Here is a 17,846-nt window from a genome sequence, read left to right on the forward strand (position 1 = left end):
GCTACAAATAATGCACCTCTGCATATGTGTGTGTGTGTGTGTGTGTGTGTATGTGTATATATATATATATATATATATATATATATGTATATGCGTGAGTGTGCATGCATTTGTATATACAATACACATACACAAGTTTGTCAGATGCACAACGTGTGCAAATAGGTTATTGGCTCTGTACGTAGTTTCAGAAGTATTCTCTAGAATGACTTTATACTGTGTTTGACAGTAACTGGAAATAGACCATGACCCTTTCAGATGAATGGGCCGGTGAGGAGCGCCCTCTAGGGGCCGCGCTCCCATTGATAAACCGCGAGGCGCCCGCCGCTCCCGGCATGCCGTGCGGCTGTTAATGGCGGCCCCACCGCGACCGGGCGGCGTCAACCCGCTGGCCGGGTTCCCCTTCCCGACCGGGGGCGGCAGCGATGACATCGGGAGAAGCGGGGCCCAGGGCGGCGCAGAGCGTCCCAAAAAACCGTGCCGGGCTTGCGTGGATTTCAAGACGTGGATACGGGAGCAGAAGAAGCTGGCGGTGTCTGCGGGGAAGGAAGTGGTGAGGAAGGATGGGAGGGTAGAGCGGTCGTTGAGGGGGCAGGGAGGCTCCGAGATAAGGGTCATGACCAGCCTGACGTTAATTGACACATACTTTCAATGTCATTGATCACAGAGCTCGCAAACAGGCCATTCGGCCCAAGCGGTCCATGCTGACCAAGATGTCCAACCTATTCCCATTTTCCCATATTTGGTTAACCTCTTAATCCCTCCTATCCATCTGTCTAGTTGCCGTTTAAATGCTGTTAATGACCCTGTCTAGACCACCCTCTGGGTGGAAAAAGTTGTCCGTCAGATTCCTATTAAATCTCCGCCAGCTGGCCTTAAACTTATGCCTTCTAGTTCTTGATTCCCCAGCCCTGGGAAGGCTGCACATTCACCCTATCTGTGCCCTTCATAATTGTGTATACCTCCCAAAAAGCTGATTTATACTTGTGCGTACGGGCTACACCATAGCCCTGATTTTCACTTCTGCGTCGCTCTACGCCGTAGCGAGCATGCGTTGGTGTGCGTCAAAACGCTAGTTGACGGTGGGGTTTCTATGCCACTGTGTTGAGTTTCTTCATGAGAGACATGGACGAGGAAATGAATTTCAAACATTTTCGCATGTCGACAGATAGATTTGACGATTTGGTTCATCTATTTTGCATCGGGGTACAGACATGGTGGAGAAGAAGCAACCGGAAATGCATAGGAGGGAATGCAATGCTACCAAGTGGACCAATCACAGTTGTTGCGGTCTGTGTCGCCACGATGTGTGAGTTACTTTTCTGGGGAGGTGCACGTTACCCTACGGCGTAGGGTACAAGGTACCTGTGGTGTAGATGTGACGCACAGGTATAAATCAGCCTTAAGAATACTCATCATGCTCCTATGTTCCAACAAGTGTGAACCTTTCTCCACGATCAGTTGCTTGACTCCAAGTCAACATCCGTGTAAGTCTTTGCACTCTTTCCAGCCTAATGGCATTTTCCTTGGCCAAAACAACACACTATTCCAAATGCTGCATCACCAGTGTCTTGTAGACTGCAACACAACATCCCAGAATCTATACTCAGTGCCCTGACTGATGAAGGCCAGTGTTTCAAAATCCTACTTCGCCATCCTGTCTACCGGAAGTGTCACATCAGTGATGTTTGTACCTTTTTGAAAATGTCGTGAACGAGAAAATACCCGGTTTATAGTTTTGTTTCCTGCACTTTAGCCTTTCTAATGCTCTAAATTGTTTTGGCACACACCACTGGCTGTCACCTCATCCAGCAACAGCCAGAGTGTGTGTAGTAGTGGAGGACCAAGTGTCTGGAAAGCATCTTGTAGTTACAGGGATTCTTCAGGGGCCAGGGAGAATAATTATAGTTTGGAAACAGGCCCTTCACCCATTGACATTAACCCCAGTTAACTCCCCCTCTTTTTCCCCTCGGTTCTCTCCTTCCCCCACCCCCACCTTGAGAATCATTCACCTTGAGAATTTGCAGTGGGCCATTAACCCGTTGATCTACACAACTTGTGGGAGAATAGCCCAGTTACGGAAAGAATATGGAAACTTCGCATGGGGAGTGTCAGTGGTTAGGTTTGATCCTTTTTTGCTGGAGTTCTACTAAGAGTTGCTCTGTGTCAGTGACTGACTTGGACCTGTTAATCATACTTTGGCTGGATACAAAGACAGATCCAGGGGGAAGTTCTTCTTTTCTTCTCCTCTCTGTTGGGAGGTCAAAGTGTAGTGACTCCTGATGCAATCTTGTTTTGAGTTGTGAGCTCAAACACCTCTCCAACATCTGACCTGCAGTTCACAGGATCACTTCACTGCATTGCTGAGGAATTCCTGCAGCTCAGTGCACTTGTGTCTACTTTGCTGAAGTGCTTTTGAGAGGTTGGTCATGGCCAGAATCAACTTCTGCCTGAGCAAAGACATGCAATTTGCCCATTGCCACAATAGGTGTACAGCAGATGGAATCTCACTGTCTCTCCACTCAGCCTTGGATCATCTGGACAATAACAGTACCTACGTCAGACTGCTGTTTATTGACTACAGCTCAGTGTTCAACACAATCATACCCTCAGTTCTGATCAACAAGCTTCCAAAACCTGGGCTTCTGTGCTTCCCTGTGCAATTGGATCCTTGACATCCTCACCACAAGACCACAGTCAGTGCAGATCAGAAATAAACTCTCCTCGCTGACAATCAACACTGGCTCATCTCAAGGATGTGTGCTTAGCACACTGCTCTACTCTCTCTACACCTAAAGACTGTGTGGCTGGGCACAGCTCAAATGGCCTCTATGAATTTGCCGATGACACTACCATCGTTGGCAGAAATTCAGATGGTGATGAGGTGTACAGGAACGAGATAGGCAGCTGGTTCATTGGTTATGCAACAACAAACTGGCACTCAACATCCGGAAGACCAAGGAATTGAATGTGGACTTCAGGAAGGGGAAGTTGATGGGGTACACACCAGTCCTCATCGAATCAGCAGTGGAAAGGGTGAGCAGTTACATGTTCTTGGTTCTCAACATCTCTGAAGTTTTATCCTGTGCCCAACATATGAAACACATTTGCAAAGAAGGCAAGACCGTGGCATATTCCATTAGGAATTTGAGGAGACTGGGTATGTCACCAGAGACTTGCAAATTTCTACAGATGTACCATGGAGAGCATTCTAACTAGTTGCATCAGCATCTGATATGGGGGTGGGGTGGGGGGGGTGCTGGGTTTCCACTGCACAGGATCAGGAAACCCTGCAGAAAGTTGTAAACTCAGCTAGCTCCATCATGTGTGCTAGCCTCCGAGGCATCAAGGTCACCTTCAAAAGGCGATAGCTCAGAAAATGTCGCCCCCGCCACCCAGAATATGCCCTCTTCTCATTGATGCCATCAAGGAGGAAATACAGGAGCTTGAAGACGGAGAACAGCTTTTTTTTGACCGCTGTCAGATTTCTGAATGGCCAATAACCCCATGAGTACTACGTCGCTATTTTTTCCCTCTTTTTGCACTAATCTAATTTAATTTTTTATATATTTTATTATAATTATAGTTTTACAAATTATTATGTATTGTATTGCTGTACAAAACAACAAATTTCATGATGTAAGCCAATGATATTAAACCTGATTCTGACATGAGGTATCATTTTAGGTATGGATGTGTTTTAATTTATTGAGTACAGCAGGCTGACAGCAGATTCTTGGACAATATTTTAAACTCTGCTTGAAATCTAACTTGATGTTAAGACATTCGTTGACCTCGGCTGAAATTGACATCAAAACTGGGTTTGTATACAAACTAATGATATATCCAATGTGGAATTTGACAGTATTTTCTAGACTTGGGTTGGGAGGTAGAAAGGAACATCTTACAAAGTGGTTGAAGCAAATAGCAGAGATGCATTAAAGGAAAGACTAAATAAGGGGATATGTTGGTAGGTTTGTAGGGGGGAGTGCTAGCTGTGTTGTGGGTGCTCAGCAGTATACACACATCCACTGCTGGCTGTGATGACTTTGTTTCGGTACATATCTAGAGTACTGATTATTTTTGTATTATGATGTTGTCACTGCACTGTTTCTGTAGCACCACATTCCCCATTAGACTAATAACAGCCCAGAAGCCCTAGTGTCAAAGACGGATCGACTGGATGCAATAAGTGCAAGGTACCACAAATTCAATAAAATCATACTTCAAACTTCACTTTTTATTCTTAGCATGCTATGGGGGAAGTTACAGACTGATCTCCAAAGAGACAGTCCAGACACTGTCTCCCCCCCCCCCCCCGAACACAATTCCACACAATTTATTACATTGATCATTACAGGAAATATTATAATTACCTGTTAATACAGTTTTAGAATAGTTTCAATCACATGCTAAGATACAATTAGATGTAAAATCATTATTGGTTAGTTCTAATTATTTCTGCCAAGACTAGCCTAGATGCAACTTAACTTCCTCATATTGGCACCTCCCCCTGACACTTCTCCCTTCTCTCGAACGTTCTGTCCCATATTTAGTTATGCCTTGAGATGCCCCTTCAATCATACCATACCATACCCATATTTAGTTATGCTTAGCACTTTTAGAGAACAATGCCTAATGTGTCACCTGTTGCTAGTAGAGTTTCTTTCTGACTGCCCAGTAACATAAGGTACCTATAAGACAATTGATCATAAGCTAATCATACCCCTTAATCCATTCCCCCTTCTACCTATTCCTCTACCTAAGTTTACCTTTCCTTTCATCACTAGAAGATTCAAAATGTTGCACCAAGGAGTCAACGCAATTGTCATCTTTCTTCCAGTGCAAAATAATAGTTTCAGTGCAGCTTAGTTTGTGAGTTGGAGATGTCTACAAGAAATCCTACTTGTATTGTAAACAGAGCAGCTTGATAGAAACATAGAAAATAGATGCAGGAGTAGGCCATTCGGCCCTTTGAGCCTGCACCGCCATTCAGTATGATCATTGGCTGATCATCCAACTCAGAATCCTGTACCTGCTTTCCCTCCATACCCCCGATCCCTTTAGCCACAAGGGCCATATCTATCTTCCTCTTAAATATAGCCAATGAACCGGCCTCAACTGTTTCCTGTGGCAGAGAATTCCACAGATTCACCACTCTCTGTATGAAGAAGTTTTCCCTCATCTCGGTCCTAAAAGGCTTCCCCTTTATCCTTAAACTGTGACCCCTCATTCTGGACTTCCCCAACATCGGAAACAATCTTCCTGCATCTAGCCTGTCCAATCCCTTTAGAATTTTATATGTTTCAATAAGATCCCCCCCCCCCCCCCAATCTTCTAAATTCCAGTGAGTATAAGCCTAGTCGATCCAGTCTTTCTTCATATGAAAGTCCTGCCATCTCAGGAATCAATCTGGTGAACCTTCTCTGTACTCCCTCTATGGCAAGAATGTCTTTCCTCAGATTAGGGGACCAAAACTGCACACAATATTCTAGGTGCGGTCTCACCAAGGCCTTTTACAACTACAGTAGAACCTCCCTGCTCCTGTACTCAAATCCTTTAGCTTTGAATGCCAACATACCATTTGCCTTTTTCACCACCTGCTGTACCTGCATGCCCACCTTCAATGACTGGTGTACAATGACACCCAGGTTTCGTTGCACCTCCCCTTTTCCTAATCGGCCACCATTTAGATAATAATCTGTTTTCCTGTTCTTGCAACCAAAGTGGATAACCTCACATTTATCCACATTAAATTCCATCTGCCATGAATTTGCCCACTCACCTAACCTATCCAAGTCACCCTGCATCCTCTTTGCATCCTCCTCACAGCTAACACAGCCGCCCCAGCTTCGTGTCATCTGCAAACTTGGAGATGCTGCATTTAATTCCCTTGTCTAAATCATTAATATATATTGTAAACAACTGGGGTCCCAGCACTGAGCCTTGCGGTACCCCACTAGTCACTGCCTGCCATTCTGAAAAGGTCCCGTTTACTCACACTCTTTGCTTCCTGTCTGCCAACCAATTCTCTATCCACATCAATACCATTCCCCCAATAACGTGTGCTTTAAGTTTGCTCACTAATCTGTGTGGGACCTTGTCAAAAGCCTTTTGAAAATCTAAATATACCACATCCACTGGCTCTCCCCTAACCACTCTACTAGTTACATCTTCAAAAAATTCTATAAGGTTCGTCAGACATGATTTTCCTTTCACAAATCCATGCTGACTTTGTCCGATGATTTCACCTCTTTCCAAATGTGCTGTTATTACATCTTTGATAACCGACTCTAGCATTTTCCCTTCCACCGATGTCAGACTAACCGGTCTATAATTCCCTGGTTTCTCTCTCCCTCCTTTTTTAAAAAGTGGGGTTACATTAGCCACCCTCCAATCCTCAGGAACTAATCCAGAATCTAAGGAGTTTTGAAAAATTATCACTAATGCATCCACTATTTCTTGGGCTACTCCCTTAAGCACTCTGGGATGCAGACCATCTGGCCCTGGGGATTTATCTGCCTTTAATCTCTTCAATTTACCTAACACCACTTCCCTACTAACATGTATTTCCCTCAGTTCCTCCATCTCACTAGACCCTCGGTCCCTTACTATTTCCGGAAGATTATTTATGTCCTCCTTAGTGAAGACAGAGCCAAAGTAGTTATTCAATTGGTCTGCCATGTCTTTGTTCCCTATGATCAATTCACCTGTTTCTAACTGTAAAGGACCTACATTTGTCTTGACCAATCTTTTTCTTTTCACATATCTATAAAAGCTTTTACAGTCAGTTTTTATGTTCCCTGCCAGCTTTCTCTAATAATCTTTTTTCCCTTTCCTAATTAAGCCCTTTGTCCTCCTCTGCTGGTCTCTGAATTTCTCCCAGTCCTCAAGTGTGCTGCCTTTTTTTTGGCTAATTTATATGTTTCTTCTTTGGACTTGATACTATCCCTAATTTCCCTTGTCAGCCACGGGTGCACTACCTTCCCTGGTTTATTCTTTTGCCAAACTGGGATGAACAATTGTTGTAGTTCATCCATGTGATCTTTAAATGCTTGCCATTGCATATCCACCGTCAACCCTTTAAGTATCATTTCCCAATCTATCTTAGCTAATTCATGTCTCATACCTTCAAAGTTACCCTTCTTTAAGTTCAGAACCTTTGTTTCTGAATTAACTATGTCACTCTCCATCTTAATGAAGAATTCCACCACATTATGGTCACTCTTATCCAAGGGGCCTCGCACGACAAGATTGCTAACTAACCCTTCCTCATTGCTCAATACCCAATCTAGAATGGCCTGCTCTCAAGTTGGTTCCTCGACATGTTGGTTCAGAAAACCATCCCGCATACATTCCAAGAAATCCTCTTCCTCAGCACCCTTACCAATTTGGTTCACCCAATCTATATGTAGATTGAAGTCACCCATTATAACAACTGTTCCTTTATTGCACGCATTTCTAATTTCCTGTTTAATGCCATCCCCAATCTCACTACTACTGTTAAGTGGCCTGTACACAACTCCCACCAGTGTTTTCTGCCCCTTAGTATTATGCAGCTCTACCCATATCAATTCCACATCCTCCAGGCTAATGTCCTTCCTTTCTATTGCGTTAATCTCCTCTCTAACCAGCAATGCTACCCCACCTCCTTTTCTTTCCTGTCTATCCCTCCTGAATATTGAATATCCCTGGATGTTGAGCTCCCATCCTTGGTCACCCTGGAACCATGTCTCTGCGATCCCAACTATATCATATTCATTAATAACTATCTGCACATGCAATTCATCCACCTTGTTACGAATGTTCCTCACATTGACACACAAAGCCTGCAGACTTGTTTTTATAACACTCTTAGCCCTTATACAATTATGTTGAAAAGTGGCCCTTTTTGCTTTTTGTCCTGAATTTGCCTGCCTGCCGCTTTTACTTTTCACCTTACTACTTTTTGCTTCTACCCTCATTTTACACCCCTCTGTCTCTCTGCACTTGTTCCCATCCCTCTGCCACATTAGTTTAAATCCTCCTGAACAGCAGCAGCAAACGCTCCCCCTAGGACATTGGTTCCAGTCCAGCCCAGGTACAGACCGTCCTGTTTATACCAGTCCCACCTCCCCCAGAACTGGTTCCAATGCCCCAGAAATTTGAATCCCTCCCCCTTGCACCATTTTTCAAGCCACGTATTCATCTGAAGTATCCTCCTATTTCTACTCGGACTAGCACGTGGCACTGGTGATCCAGAGATTATTACCTTTGTGGTACCTTAGTTTATCTCCTAAATCCCTAAATTCACCTTGTAGGACCTCATCCCGTTTTTTACCTATATCGTTGGTACCTATGTGCACCACGACCACTGGCTGTTCACCCTCCCATTCCAGAATGTCCTGCAGCTGCTCAGAGACATCCTTGACCCTTGCATCAGGGAGGCAACGTACCATCCTGGAGTCCCATTTGCGGCCGCAGAAATGCCTATCTATTCCTCTTACTATCGAATCCCCTATTACTATAGCTCTCCCACTCCTTTTCCTTCCCTCCTGTGCCGCAGAGCCACCCATGGTGCAATGAACTCGGCTGCTGCTGCCTTCCCCTGATGAGACATCTCCCCCAACAGTATATCTGTTTAGGAGGGAGATGACCTCAGGGGACTCCTGCACTACCTGCCTACTGCTACGCTGTCTAGTGGCCACCCCTTCCCTTTCTGCCTGTGTAGCCTTTACCTGCGGTGTGGCCAACTCACTGAACGTGCTATTCACGACTTTCTCAGCATCGCGGATGCTCCAGTATGAATCCAGTTGCAGTGCCAGATGCACAATGCGGTCTGCCAGAAACTGCAGCTGGACACACTTCCTGCACACATAGTCGTCAGGGACACTGGAAGAATCCCTGATCTCCCACATGCTGCAGGATGAACAAACCACAGGGCTGATCTCAGCTGCCATGACCTACCCAATACTTGCCTCAACTTTTGAAACTTTCTCCTTTGAAAGGAACTTACCCGGCCTTACCTTACTTGGAGTGATCTTTTTTTATTTCAACAAGACATTCACAGTTGTTTTTGTTTGCTACCTTCCCTTCCTGACTCTTTCAGTAACTGCATGATGTAGCTTGCAAGATTGCTATGTCGTCAAGATGTGATGCAGAGTTAATTGAATACTCCAAATCAAAATGAGAATTTTTATTAATTTAAGACATTGGGTGATGTGGGGAAATTCTATTGAATTAACCTATATATAGCTCAGCAGTAATGGTTTTGATAAGTAGAATAGACTCAAAGCTAAATGATCGTGATAAATGAAAAGTGATGCATTTGGTTGGTCAGGTAAAGGTAGGGTCTGAAGGAGTGTTGATGAACAGAGGGACCTTGGAGTACAGGTCCAGTGAAAACCTGAAAGTGGCAGCACAGGGAGATAGGGTGGTGAAGACTATATGAGGTACTTACCTTCACTGATCAAAATACAGAATGCAAGAGCAGAGACATCATGTTACAAATCTCTAATTGGTCATTTACGCCACACCTGGAATATTGGATGCCTTTCTGGTTGCCGCTGTCTAGGAATGCTGTAATTCACCAAAATGTTGCCAGGATTAGAGTGTATCAGTTATGGGGAGAGATTGGTTGGCTGGATCCTAGAAATGAGGAGCTGAAGGGTGACCTGGTAGAGATGTGCAAAATTATGAAAGGGATTGATAATCTTTCCCCACATTGTGAGGAGATCTAAAATGAGGGTATAGGTGTGAGGGTATCTGGTGGGGGGGAAGTTGGGGGAGTTTCTTCATGCATTGTATTGTTGGAAGTTGGAATTCACTGAGGAAGTTGAGGAGCACATACCTAAGAAATCATTTAGACAAGCACTGGAGCAGATGCATATAGAAAAAGATCTAGTTTAGATAATGCAGTGGTAGGTATGGACCTGTCTGGGCTGAAGGTCCTGTTTCTCTGCTGTACAACTCTGATTTATTGCTCATCCGAAATCCAATTAATGACTTTGGAGCTGATTCCTTTCTGTAAATGGTTGCAAACTTGGGCTGTTCTATACTGGGTGGGGGGGGGGGGGGTGGGGGTATATGATTCAAATTTGATTAACATATGCTATTAAAGCAGATACCTCATATTTTGAACTGGTTTTCCCATTCAGCCTAGGGTTAGATTTGGCCATCACTAACTCTATTGGATGGTAAAGTGGGCTTAAAAGGCTGTACACCTTAAATCTGTTCTTAGATCGTCATTGAGCAATGCGGCACAGATACAATCCCTCCAGCCCCTTGAGTCCCTGCCAGTACACTGCCCACTCAGCTAGTCCCAATTTCTTGTGTTCAACCCATGTCCCTCAAGTCCTGCCCCTGCATCTACCTATCCAAGTGCTTCTTAAATGATACTGTTGTACCTGGCAAAACCACTTTGTTCCATATACTCTTCGTGTTTTCTAAATGGGACTTAATCTGAATTGCCCTCTAGTCTGCTTCACTTGCATCACTTGAGAAGTTATTTTTGCTCTTTTAATTCGACCTGATTTGGATGGAATCCTGGAAAATGTGAATGATGTAACATTTTCTACTTTCAAAATAAAGTTTAGCTCTAGTATGGTAGGATTTCTCTTCATTCAATTACTGCAGAATTTTTTGTTGAGCACTGCTTTAGAATTGATCTTGTATACTTTATATTTTCGTATTTCATCTGCAGGATGTTTCAGAGGATCTGGATAAAGAGCGTCCCGTTGAATGTCCTTTAGATCGTGAAGAGCTAGGGAGGAACACTTGGTCTTTTCTTCATACAATGGCTGCTTATTATCCAGACAAGCCCACCACCAGCCAACAGGAGGACATGAAACAGTTTATTACTTTGTTTTCAAAGTTCTTTCCTTGTGAGGACTGTGCAAAAGATATGAGAGACAGGTCAGTGTGATGTGTTTTCTTTTGCTTTTGCTGTTTGCTTTAGACTGCTATCATAGAGTTTTTAAAAAAGTGCTACATCTACTAACAACGTATTAAGTGGCTACCCCAATTAGCTGGTTTCATGGGAATAGTTAGAGATATTTAAAAGACAGAAGCTACCATTTAACTGAGTAACAAATTATGTACTTGAATGTAATGCAGAACAAATTAGAATGCTATCAATAATAGTGCAGTATTATAAAACCGTATATTCCAAATATTTATCAATAGAGGACATAATCCAGTGTACATTGCTATGTTTTTTAGATTGAAATAAATGAGCAAAATTGGCACAGGCACCTAGTGCAGATAATGGGCTGCCTGCATAGCCTTCCTGAATGAAGTAGTGTCGTAATCCACAATAAATTCCCTGGCATCCTGTGTAGTCACCAGCTCAAGTTCAGATTTGTCATCTTCATCACTTTCCACCTTTTTGTTTTAAAAAAAACACTATTATCAAAAATCACTGCTTTTTGAATTGGTATTCGTCAGACCAAATGGATAACATAATCACATGCAACTGACACTATTTTAAAAACTGTTATTTCCAAGCATGGTGTGCTGATGCTGGTTAGAAACTGGCAACAGTCTCCTGTCTTAACTAAGCAGCAAAGTGTCCCAAGTAAAAGGCTGCCACGATTAACCAGTGGCCCAATTAATATACAGTAAGTATATGATATCCTGAACCATTTTAAGATGAAGTTCAATTGAGTAAATAGTGATTCAGACTTTCAACTAATTAAGTGAAAAGAAAATTTTGCACACCCCCTTCTCTCCCTGAAGACCGTGGGCTCCTTGTTCAAATATACTTGTTTTGCTGTTGTCTTAGGCAATAATCGTGTGATTATTTGTACAAGTGCAACAAGCTCTTCCAACGGAGGTAATAGTGGCTGACCTTTCCTAAAGATGTCGCAGTAACAAGTCTCTAGCTAACAAAAGTAGGAATCCTGGCTACTTCCTCCTCTCAGAGATGCAGAGATAGACTGGGCTGCTACTCCATTTTGGCACTTATAATGTCTTCAGCTCACAACCTTTCTGGTCCAATTAATTAGTTGTTCACTGTATAATATTGCTAAATGTATGAAGTATTTGTTGTATAAAACTAAGTAAAAAAAAAATACTGGAAATACTCAGCAGCCCAGGCTGAGTCTATGGAGGACAAGTTTGCATTTTACATCAAAAATGGAAAATTTAGAGATTGCAGTTATGCAAAGAAAAGGGAAAGATGAACAAAAAAGGAGGGTCTGAGAGGATAGGACGTGGTGATTTATGATTTATTGAATTGTTGAATCTGTATCTTCAGCTGCTATCTGCAGAAACTGAGGAGTGGTTGTGGTGTGATTGAATGCTGTTGTAGAAAGACAAAGTTGCTCTCCTTCAACCAGTTTCACGGGACTGGTATGGAAAGCCAAGATCAGAATGAGAGCAAAATGGAGAATTAATGCATGCTTGGGTCATGTCTGCAGAGCTGAGTGAGAGGCATCCAAGACCTGATCTTCAATTGTCGGTGCATGTGTAGTGGAAAGAGAAGTGTGAGTGCAAGATGCAATATTCAAGGAATTAGCTGTCTTAACAGGAAGGTGCCTTTGGAGCTCTGAAAGGTGGAATTTTCTCATGATCTGTAAAGGAAAATAGAAAATCAGGACACGGTTTTTGAGGTGATGCTCATCCCAAGGGAAATGGCAAGACATAAGATAACAAACATATTTCTTTCTAGTGAAATCTTTGGAAAACTTTGATTATACTGCACCAAATGCTAATCTTTTTATCTTTGTTCCACTGTTACAGACTGAAGGTGATTCCGCCAGACACTAGCAACAGGCATAAACTTTCTCAGTGGATGTGCCTTCTCCACAATGATATCAGCAAACGGATAGGAAAACCCGAGTTTGATTGCTCCAAGGTGGATGAGCGATGGAAAGATGGTTGGAAGGATGGTTCATGTGATTGATTTTTTTATTTAAAATCTCAAGTTTGACTTGGACTTGTGTGTTTTTTTTCTTGCTCTTGACAAAATGATGTTACTTGGTTTTGATAATATTGAAATCACAACGTATGGTACCTTAATATTTTCTCCTCCCACTTGTACATTCTTGACCCTCAATTCTCAATTTGAGGTCGGTAATTTCTCAGCATGGTTCATCCAGTTCTAATTGTTAGGGTTCTAATTTCACACTCTCTCTGTCCTCTAGAGGGTGCAGTTGAGTCAGGATAATAATTTGTATGAAGACCTTCGCTTGTTTCTGGCTGGATCTAGCTGTAATAGACAATTGAAGAAAGCTTATTTTCTACAATCTGTAAGGATAACTTGTTTTGGAAAATGGAATGTTCAGGTTTTTCATCTCTCTTTTCATTGGATTTGCACAAAATTTAACATTTTGCTGGATTTCAATTATTTTTTTCAATTGGTTGCCACACAGAAGCAAGTGGTATCTTGAAACACTTAGTGCTATTTCAATAGCAAATGAAGAACATTGACTCTGCTGTTTGGAGAATCACATTTTCATTTGCTTGTGAACTAATAAACCAGTTTTTATAATGGTTAACATTCATTGTGATTTTAGAAGAATTATATAAGGTTTGGGATAAATCAGTGAATCCATGAAACTGCTGGGGCAAGAAAATTGATTCTGGTCCTATCGTACTAGTTGTCCACTGGACTTGTACTAAAGTAGCTGAGTTTTTAACGATATCTGTCATTTTGACCAATACATTAATACAATAGCAGTCACTCCTTGTTCTAAGTGGTTTGTTGGAATTATTGTTGGCATGGCAAGTAAGAAATGTCACTGTTTCAAAGCAGTTTTGTCAGATTTAAACGTATGCACATTACAAATTATGTACTATCTTTGTCACAGCTCACACTGCCCACCCTCCCCCAGTCAATGATTTAGAATACTCATGGACTGAGAAGTCAAATTTTAGATCAATTGTAAGGCTTTATGAATAATTGTGACAATAGATGCATACATGTCTAAAATGCATCTTGTGGAACTGTAGCAGGCTTTTGTCTATCATTATTTAACGAACTTTCAGATAAATAAGTATTTGAGCTTTCAGAAATGGGAATGAAAGATTAACAACACTACTGAAATGAAGAAAGAAAAGACTGAAATTATAAAATAGTTTTATTTGCACTGAATTTGTATAAATAAAACTGTGTAGATTACGTATCAATTCATATTATATATTAGGGTGTTAATAACCATGGTGTCCATCAGCAGGTATACCTTATTTAAATAGGCACTTTTTGCTTTTTTCCCCCAAGGTATTGTCTGGTGCCTCTTACTGCTCCAAGCCATCTATTATTGGAAGCAATAAAGAGGGTTGTCATTCTGTTAATAGTCTTGCCTGTCAATGGCAACCAGAGAAAGGCATGGAAGTGGGAAAGGGAATAAAATGAACTATCAGGCTATGCTGATACTTGAAACACATTAAATAATATACTTTCAGTTTTGGCTGGTAAGACATTTATTTATGTATTCTTTGGGTGGTTAAATTTTTACCATGATGTGTTTACTTGCCCTGAATCCAAGTGCAGGAGTATACCAAATTCTTCGCTGTGTTGGATCCTGACATTTTTGAACCAAGGCTCTTAGGAAGTCAAGAATAAGGCACAAAACCTGGTGCTTATGATAATTTATTCAGTGTTACAGGAATGAAACGAGGAGAACGAAAATGAAAGTGGGAGAGGGAATGAGACCCTGCTGGCAAGGGAGAGGACAAAGGGGAAAAAGAACATTTGGTAAAGAAAAAAAGAGTGGTTTGATCCTCTTATACCTGATTACTTGATAACACACATTCCATTCAAATACCATTGCTCAGATTAACCAATAAGATAGTGCCCATTCATGTAATACTAAATCCTCCACGGAAACTAAGTTGTCACAAAAGCAACTGCAACCACTAGAGAAAACACTGCAACATTACACATACATGGGTAATTATATAAAAATACAAACAAGCATAAGAAAGTTAAGCTACAAGGAAAATGACAGCCATAACTGCTGTCGTACAATTCTTGCCACTCCAAATTGGTGAAATGTAAATGAGCCACTTGGTAGTTCAGATCTTCATTATGGACTTGCAGTCTCAATATTGCTGTAGGTTGGATGGGTCCTATTCAATATCATACTCTATCATAGCCTTTAATTACTCTAGCTATGACATTCTGAAATCATGTTCACATGAGTTTCTGCAGAGCAACACACACAAAGTGTTGGAGGAACTCAAGCAGGTCAGGCAGCATCTATGGAGAGGAATAAAAATTTGATATTTCAGCAGTGCGGAATCAGGACCTTCAATCGAGACCCTTTCCAGTCCTGATGACGGGACAACTGTTTATTCTCCTGAGTAGATGCTGCCTGACCTGCCAAGTTCCTCCAGCATTTTGTGTGCTGCTCCAAAAGCATTTTGTTCTAATTGTGTTCTAAAAATTAGGATTAAAACTTTTTTTGGCTGAGAGAATCTTATTCCCCATCATGTTTTGTATTAGATCTGATAAACAATTTTCACTCTAATAAAGTTAACATAAAAATGGAGTTCTTTGAATATATACTGGAAGTAATTATTTATGGCTTTACTGTGTACATGTTCTGTTGCCTACATCCCTTGATACCCATGTTGACAAAAATCTATCATTCACAGATTTAATCTTAATTATTGCCAGTGTCAATTTCCATGTGCAAAGTTCCAAATTTCTATTCTGCTTGTTTCTTCACTTTGTTTCTGAATGAACTGGCTGCAGCTTTTATGTAATACTCTTTTCTAGTATAGGTACAACCACCCCAGCCCAACGGCTTTCCAAATTTCATAAATACTACTAAACTATCAAGCCTATCAGTTCATCAAACTGGAATTATTAATCATATCCTCCCTAAACTTACTCAGTTTCAGGAAATACAGCCACAGGTTTTGCTGGTTTGTCCAATAATATTTGTTATGTTGAACTTCCTGCAAGATCAATATATCTGCAAATTGAGTAAAGTTTGGAGGGATCTAGTGTTGTCGTTCATGTAACAGGAAGAGTTAGCAAGCAACTGAGTGTTAAAATGATAAATGGTATATTTCACTTTATTGCAAAGGGTGTGGAGTTTCGAAATAGGGGAAGTTTTGTTACAATTCTACGGAATGTTGGTGAAGTCATGCCTAGAATAGGAATTAATTGTGAATTTCAGGAAGGGAAAGTCAGGAGAACATACACCATCATTCATTCAGGAGTTCGTGTGGAAAGAGTGAGCAGCTTTAAGTTTCTGGGGGTGAACATCTCGAGGCGCATCTATCCTAGGCTCAACACATTGATGCAATCAAGAATATGGTATACCAGTGACAATATTTCATTAGGAGATTTGATATATTACCAAAGCGTTATTGATTCATAAACTCATAGAGGAATGCAGCACAGAAACAGGCCCATTGGCCCATCTAGTCTGCTGAACCATCATGCTTAGTTCCATTGACCTGGGCTTTGGCTTTGGCCATAGCCCTCTATACCCCTCCCATCATTGTATTTATCCAAATTTCTCTTAAATGTTGAAATCAAACTCACATCCACCACTTCAAATGGCAATTTGATCCACACTCTGAGTGAATGAGTTCCCCCTAAATATTTCACCATTCACACTTTACCTCTGACCTTTAGACCTCCGTGGAAAAAAACCCAGCTTGTGTTTTCCCAATCTACAGCCTTCATAATTGTGTATGTCTCTATCAAATCTCTCCTCATTTTCCTACGATCCAGGAAATAGTCCTAATCTTTTTAACCTTTCCCTATAACTGAGGTCCTCAAGTCCCAGCAACACCCTTGTAAATTTCCTATGCTCTCTTTCAATCTTATTGATGTTGACTAGAATTGTACACAGTGCTCCATATTAAGCCCCATCAATGTCTTATACAACTTCAACATATTCCCAGATGCCTCTGTTCAACCACCCTCTTCAGTGCCTTTACTGTTCATTGTGAAGTCCTACCCTGGGTTTGGCCTCCCAAAGTTTAAACTTTAAATGCCTCGGTTTACCGTTATCCTGGGCCCAGCACGCAAGTGCAATTCCAAAAAAAGTATAGCAGCGCCTCTACTTCATTAAAAGTTTGCGAAGATTTGGCATTTCACCTAATGCCTTGATAAACTTCTTTAGATATCTGGCAGAGAGTATATTGACTGGTTGCATCACAGCCTGGTAATGGAAACACCAATGCCCTTGAATGGAAAATTCCACAAAAAATATTGGAAATGGCCCAGTGCATCACGAGTAATTCCCTCTCCTCCACTGAGCACATTTACCCGGAGCGCTAGTGCAGGAAAACACCGTCCATCATCAAGGATCCCCACCACCAGCTTATGCTCGCTTCTCACTATTGCCAACAGGAAGAAGGTGCAGGAGCCTACTTCAAGTTTTGATAGCCTTCTTGCTATCCATTATGCCCCTTCTTGGTGTCACCTGCAAATTCAGTGATTCGGTTTACCATATTATCATACCGACTTGATATAGACGACAAACAGCAATGAACAGAGCAGGGATCACTGCGGCAGACCGCCAGTCAGAGTCAACCATCGACTGTCACACTGGTTTCTCTCGCCAAGCCAATTTACTACCTCATCCTGAATGCCAAGTGACTGAATCTTCCAGACCAGCCTCCCATGTGAGACTTTGTCAAAGGTCTTGCTAAAGTCCATGTTATTAACATCCACTGCCTTTCCTGCTAACCTCAAAAAACTCTGGAAGGTTAGTTAGACATGACCATAGCCATGTTGACTATCTAATTAGGCCCTGTCTATCCAAATACTTGTATATCCAGTCCCAAAGAATACTCTTCAATAGTTGACTCATAACTGACATCAGGCTCACTGACCTGTAGTTTCCCAGCTTATTCTTAGTTTTTCTTAAACAAGGATATTTTAAATATGTACCTCTGTG

General features: G+C 41.7%; 1 protein-coding gene across 1 annotated transcript; it reads left to right on the forward strand.

Moving 5' to 3' along the window:
- Positions 1-320: 320 nt before the first annotated feature.
- On the forward strand, positions 321-12,916 carry gfer (growth factor, augmenter of liver regeneration (ERV1 homolog, S. cerevisiae)). Its single transcript, XM_059979568.1, has 3 exons — positions 321-553; positions 10,682-10,893; positions 12,721-12,916. The coding sequence occupies exons 1-3, from the start codon at positions 353-355 to the stop codon at positions 12,881-12,883; spliced, it is 576 nt and encodes a 191-aa protein (XP_059835551.1). The 5' UTR covers positions 321-352; the 3' UTR covers positions 12,884-12,916.
- Positions 12,917-17,846: the final 4,930 nt, after the last annotated feature.

This window comes from Hypanus sabinus, chromosome 9 (assembly GCF_030144855.1).
Source record: "Hypanus sabinus isolate sHypSab1 chromosome 9, sHypSab1.hap1, whole genome shotgun sequence".
In the NCBI taxonomy this organism is placed as follows: Eukaryota; Metazoa; Chordata; class Chondrichthyes; order Myliobatiformes; family Dasyatidae; genus Hypanus; species Hypanus sabinus.

What these genes read in the sequence shown, in the direction of transcription:
- gfer (XM_059979568.1), top strand. Translation starts at nt 353, where the DNA reads ATGGCGGCCCCACCGCGACCGGGCGGCGTCAACCCGCTGGCCGGGTTC. An exon ending in TGTCTGCGGGGAAGGAAGTG is followed by an intron (nt 554 to 10,681) that starts GTGAGGAAGGAT and finishes TTTCATCTGCAG; the next exon opens with GATGTTTCAGAGGATCTGGA. An exon ending in GCAAAAGATATGAGAGACAG is followed by an intron (nt 10,894 to 12,720) that starts GTCAGTGTGATG and finishes CCACTGTTACAG; the next exon opens with ACTGAAGGTGATTCCGCCAG.